The 6,354-nt window shown below is 40.7% G+C and overlaps 1 protein-coding gene across 1 annotated transcript; it reads right to left on the reverse strand.

Annotated features, from left to right (window-relative positions):
* Positions 1-4,908: 4,908 nt before the first annotated feature.
* Positions 4,909-5,857, reverse strand: LOC117887732 (olfactory receptor 6F1-like). Its single transcript, XM_034790441.1, has one exon. It carries the CDS (start codon positions 5,855-5,857, stop codon positions 4,922-4,924), a length of 936 nt encoding a protein of 311 aa, XP_034646332.1. The 3' UTR covers positions 4,909-4,921.
* Positions 5,858-6,354: the final 497 nt, after the last annotated feature.

Raw genomic sequence — 6,354 nt, forward strand, 5'->3', positions numbered from 1 at the left:
TCTATCCCTTTCCTAATACTTCCTAGCATTCTAACATTATTAAGGGCACAAGAGCAAACTATCCCACTGCACAGGAAAGCTAGGAAGTGTGACGGGTTGGGTCACAGAGCCCCTTGGGACTGCCACCTGAGGTGCTGAGACTACCTCTGAGCCCATTTTCCCTGCTGGCTTGGGACCTCAGTACCTTGCCTTGTTTGAGCCAGACACGCTAGCCTGATGCAAATGCAGATCCAAGTCTGAACCACGTCCCCCACAAGCTGCAGCCTTAAGTGAAAACAGCTTAAGAAGTGCGCCTGTCTCCAGCACTCAGATACCCAGCTCCCAATGGGGTGCAAACCCCAAATAAATCCGTTTTACTCTGTATAAAGCTTATACAGGGTAAATTCATAAATTGTTTGCCCTCTATAACACTGATAGAGAGATATGCACAGCTGTTTGCTCCCCCAGGAATTAATACTTGCTCTGGGTTAATGAATAAGTGATTTTATTAAATATAAAAAGTAGGATTTAAGTGGTTCCAAGTAATAACAGACAGAACAAAGTAAATTACCAGGCAAAATAAAGTAAAGCACACGAGTCTAAGCCTAATACAGTAAGAAGCTGAATACAGATAAAATCTCACCCTCAGAGATGTTTCAATAAGCTTCTTTCACCGACTGGATGCCTTCCTAGTCTGGGCCCAATCCTTTCCCCTGGTACAGTCCTTTTTCCAGCTCAGGTGGTAGCAAGGGGATTTCTCATGACTGCAGCCCCCTTTGTTCTGTTTCACCCCCTTATATAGCTTTGGCACAAGGCAGGAATCTTTTCTCTCTTTGGGTACCCACCCCTCTTTCTAAATGGAAAAGCCCCAGATGGATTCCAGTAACAGGTGACATGGTTACATGTCCTGTGAGACCCCAAGCCTTCATTCTTCCCAGCCTGACTCACAGGAAGGCTTGAAAGTAAACAGAGCCATCTTCAGACAATTGCTCTAGTTGATGGGAGCCATCAAGATTCCAAACTACCATTAATGGCCCACACTTTGTATAATTACTATAGGACCTTGGAGTTATATTTCATATTTGTAGTTTCAGATATAAGAGCGATACATTTATACAAATAGGATGACCACACTCAGTAGATTATAAGCTTTGTAATGATACAAGAGAACTTTTGCATGAAGCATATTCCAGTTACATTATATTCACACTTATTAGCATATTTTCATAAAATCATATGGCGTGCAACATCACAAGGAGTATGGCAAGAGACTACCGTGGCTTAACCAGGAGATCGTCAATGATCTAAAACTCAAAAAAGAGTCCTACAAAAAGTGGAAACTATGTCAAATTACAAAGGATGAATATAAACAAATAACACAAGTATGCAGGGACAAAATTAGAAAGGCCAAGGCACAAAATGAGATCAAACTAGCTAAGGACATAAAGGGTAACAAGAAAACATTCTACAAATACATTAGAAGCTAAAGGAAGACCAAGGACAGAGTAAGCCCATTACTCAATTAGGGGGGAAAGACAATAACAGAAAATGTGGAAATGGCAGAGGTGCTTAATGTATTCTTTGTTTCGGTTTTCACCAAGAAGGTTGGTGGCGATTGGATGTATAATATAGTGAATGCCAGTGAAAATGAGGTAGGATCAGAGGCTAAAATAGGGAAAGAACAAGTCAAAAATTACTTAGACGAGTTAGATGTCTTCAAATCACCAGGGCCTGATGAAATGCATTCTAGAATACTCAAGGAGCTGACTGAGGAGATATATGAGACATTAGTGATTATCTTTGAAAAGTCATGGAAGATGGGAGACATTCCAAAAGACTGGAAAAGGGCAAATATAATGCCCATCTATAAAAATGGAAATAAGGACAAGCCAGGGAATTACAGACCAGTCAGCTTAACTTGTGTACCTGGAAAGATAATGGAGGAAATAATTAAGCAATCAGTTTGCAAACACCTAGAAGATAATGAGGTGATAAGTAACAGTCAGTATGGATTTGTCAAGAACAAAATTGTCAAACCAACCTGATAGCTTTCTCTGACAGGGTAACAAGCCTTGTGGATGGGGGGAAGTGGTAGATGTGGTATATCTTGACTTCAGTAAGGCTTTTGATACTGTCTCACATGACCTTCTCATAAACAAACTAGGGAAATACAACCTAGATGGAGCTACTATAAGTGGGTGCATAACTGGTTGGAAAACCATTCCCAGAGAGTAGTTATCAGTGGTTCACAGTCATGCTGGAAGAGCATAACGAGTGGGGTGCTGCAGGGATTGGTTCTGGGCCTGGTTCTGTTCAATATCTTCATCAATGATTTAGATAATGGTATAGAGAGTACACTTATAAAGTTTAACAGATGTATTGGAGCATAAGCTTTCGTGGGTGAATACCGACTTCGTCAGACGCATTCACCCACGAAAGTTTATGCTCCAATACATCTGTTAATCTTAAAGGTGCCACAGGACTCTGTTGCTTTTTACAGATCCAGTCTAACACGGCTACCCCTCTGAGACTTATAAAGTTTGCGGACAATACCACACTGGGAGGGGTTGTGAGTACTTTGCAGGATAGGATTATAATTCAAAATGATCTGGACAAACTGGAGAAGTGGTCTGAAGTAAATAGGATGAAGTTCAATAAGGACAAATCAAAGTACTCCACTTAGGAAGAAACAATTAGTTGCACGCATACAAAATGGGAAATGACTGCCTGGGAAGGAGTACTGCGGAAAGTTATCTGGGGGTCATAGTCGATCACAAGCTAAATATGAGTCAACAGCGTAACACTGTTGCAAAAAAAGCAAACATCATTCTGGAATGTATTAGCAGGAGTGTTATAAGCAAGACACGAGAAGTAATTCTTCTGTTCTACTCCCCACTGATTAGGCCTCAATTGGAGTATTGTGTCCAGTTCTGGCGCCACATTTCAGGAAAGATGTGGACAAATTGGAGAAAATCCAGAGAAGAGCAACAAAAATGATTAAAGGTCTAGAAAACATGACCTATGAGGGAAGATTGAAAATATTGGGTTTGTTTAGTCTGGAGAAGAGAAGAAGGGACATGATGACAGTTTTCAAGTACATAAAAGATTGTTACAAGGAGGAAGGAGAAAAATTGTTCTCCTTAACCTCTGAGGCTAGAAAAAGAAACAATGGGCTTAAATTCCAGCAAGGGCGGTTTAGGTTGGACATTAGGAAAAACTTCTTAATTGTCAGAGTGGTTAAGCACTGGAATAAATTGCCTAGGGAGGTTGTGGAATATCCATTACTGAAGATTTTTAAGATCAGGTTGGACAAACATCTGTCAGGGATAGTCTAGATAATACTTGAGTGCAGGGGACTGGACTAGATGACCTCTCAAAGTCCCTTCCAGTTCTAATGTTCTATGATTCTGTTAGCTTTTTAGACTTCTGTTGTGTATTGAGATGAAGTTTTCAGAGAAATATTCACAATGACTCCAAGATATCTTTCTTGAGTGGTAACAGACAATTTAGAACCCACCATTATCATCTTATATGTTTAGTTTGGATTATTTCTTCCAATGCACATTACTTTCATTTATCAATGTTGAATTTCATCTGCCATTTTGTTGCCCAATCACCCAGTTTTCTGCAGTCAGTTTTGGACTTAACTATCTTGAATAATTTTGTAGCATCTGCAAACTTTGCCACTTCACTGTTCATTCCCTTTTCCAGATCATCAGTGAATATGTCGAACAGCACAAGTCCCAGTACAGATGCTTGGGAGGCCCCACTCTTTACCTCTTTCCATTTTTAAAACTGACCATTTATTCTAACCCTTTGTTTCCTATTTTTCAATCAGTTACTGATCCATAAGAGGACTTTCCCTGTTATCCCCTGAGTAATTTCCTTCAGAGCCTTTGGAGAGGGACCATGTCAAATGTTTTCTGAAAATCCTAGTACACTATATAGACTGCATCACCCTTATTTACATGTTTGTTGATCCCCTCAAAGAATTCTAATATATTGGTGAGGCATGACTTCCTTTACAAAAGGTGTTTTGACTCCTCCCCAACAAATTCTGACCATCAATGTGTCTGATCATTCTATTCTTTAATATACTTTCTACCAGTTTGCCCAGTATTGAAGTTAGGATCACTGACCTGTAATTCCCAGGATAGCCTCTGGGGCCCTTTTTATAAATTAGAATTATATTTCTTACCATCCAATTATCTGGCACATAGGCTGATTTAAGTGATCGGTTACATACTACAGTTTGTAGTCCTGCAATTTCATATTTGAGTTCCTTCAGAACTCTTGGGTGAATATCATCTGGTCCTGATGATTTATTACTGTTTAATTAATCAAGTTGTTCTAAAATCTCTTCTATTAACACATCAATATGGGACAGTAATTCAATAAGGTCTCCCAAGGATATTGCAGGAAATTGCCATGTCTGTCACAGTCAGTTCCATGGCATCACACAAGTCCCCCCTACTGGAAAATATATCATAAATGTAAGTAGGGGAGATAAAGTGTGAAAGTGGGAATTTCAAAGGCGCACAAGGAAGCTAGTCATCTAACTTGTTTTGAAATTTAGAGAGATCTAGGCAATTAATTTGCACACATTCCTTTGAAAATGTCAGCTTGACTCTATATCTGACATTCAATGGGAGCTTGTTACCCAACTCCCTTAGGCCTAGGCCCCTACGTAATTATCAATGGGTGCATCCATATAGATCCTGGCAAATGCCACACAAATTTAGCAACTTGGAATTTTCAGCATAATAAATTTGCATTTCTCCCACTTGAGTTAATCTGTAAGCCAACATCAGGTTGTCATAGTCAATGAGGAAACTTGTAAAACAAAGAAATGTTCACATGCAATAAGAATGACCTTCAGGAAATTTTAATTTTGGTCTCTTTGATAACATTGATACTAAATGCAGATCATTTGAAAACCAATTTACATGCCACTGATTGCCCTTTCCAAGGCTCGCTTCACCTCTTTGTTTCTTAGAGTGTAAATGAAAGGGTTTAATAGAGGAGTTACAATAGTGTTAAAGACGTTGACTATTTTGTTTAGATCCAATGAGTTCTGTGCAGAAGGCTTGACATACAGAAAAATGGTGGAGCCGTACCAGATAGTTACGACAGTGAGATGGGCAGAGCAAGTGGAAAAGGCCTTTTGGCGGCCTTGGGCTGAGGGGATTCTACAGATGGTGGAGATGATGTAAATGTACGAGACTAGGGTTACTGCACATGAGCCCAGGAGGACATTAATAGAGATGATAAAAGTTGCCACCTCAACGAGGCTTGTGTCAGTGCAGGAAAGCGCTATACAGGAATCTATGTCACAAAAGAAGTGATTGATAATGTTAGGGCCACAGAAAGACAACCTGGATATTAGAGATGCCAGCAGAGAGATAGCCAGGAACCCACACAGCCAAGAGATGAGGGCCAACTGAGCAGAGAAGGTGCTGTTCATGAGGGAGCTGTAACGCAATGGATGACATATAGCCAAATAGCGGTCATAGGCCATGACAGCCAGTATGAGACATTCTGTAGATCCCAGAGAGAATATGAAATACAACTGCAGAATGCAGCCGGTGAAGGAAATGGTTTGGCTTTTCCCAAACATGACACCAATGGCCTTGGGGACGCAGGCCGTGGTGTACCAGATCTCCAGGAAGGAGAGATTGCAGAGGAAGAAGTACATGGGGGTGTGAAGCCATGGGTGGGTCCACACTAAAGCTATAACAGACATATTCCCTACAATTGTCAGGAAATACATAATTGAAAACACCACTGCAAGGGAAATCCGAAAAAACCAAGGGCCGGGAAAACCCAGGAGTATGAATTTCTGCACGCTGGTTTGGTTTTCTCTTTCTGCTCCAGCCATGAGGTCCATCTGTCAAAACATGAGGAATTATAAAGGCATTTAAACACGTTGAACACACTTTTGGATGTGCAAATGTGAAGCGCCAAATACCTTACCCTATCAGGGTACCTATAAAATATCTGCAGATCCACAGCCTTGAAACTCTGCCCACATCTCCTAAAATACTTTCAAGATACCTATATGGGCTGTGGGATTGTGGGATGTGACACTGCACCTGGTAGACCTGGCTCTTGCTTGAACTCGCTTCCCTGGTGAAATACAAGGAACAGGATTCCAGGCTGAAATTCTAAGGGATTTCGGCACCTTAGGGCTCCTTCTAAAATCCCAGCTATAATACCTGGAACTCTGATTAAAGATAAGGGAAGGGAAGCAGGTGCTACTTGTATGTATTGTATGCATACAATATGATGGGGGCTAATTTAGCTACAACAAGTTAGGAAAAGGATCTTGGAGTCATCGTGGATGGTTCTCTGGGGATGTCCACACAGGGGCAGTCA

This window comes from Trachemys scripta, chromosome 14 (assembly GCF_013100865.1).
Source record: "Trachemys scripta elegans isolate TJP31775 chromosome 14, CAS_Tse_1.0, whole genome shotgun sequence".
NCBI lineage: Eukaryota > Metazoa > Chordata > Testudines > Emydidae > Trachemys > Trachemys scripta.

What these genes read in the sequence shown, in the direction of transcription:
- LOC117887732 (XM_034790441.1), bottom strand. Translation starts at nt 5,857, where the DNA reads ATGGCTGGAGCAGAAAGAGAAAACCAAACCAGCGTGCAGAAATTCATA.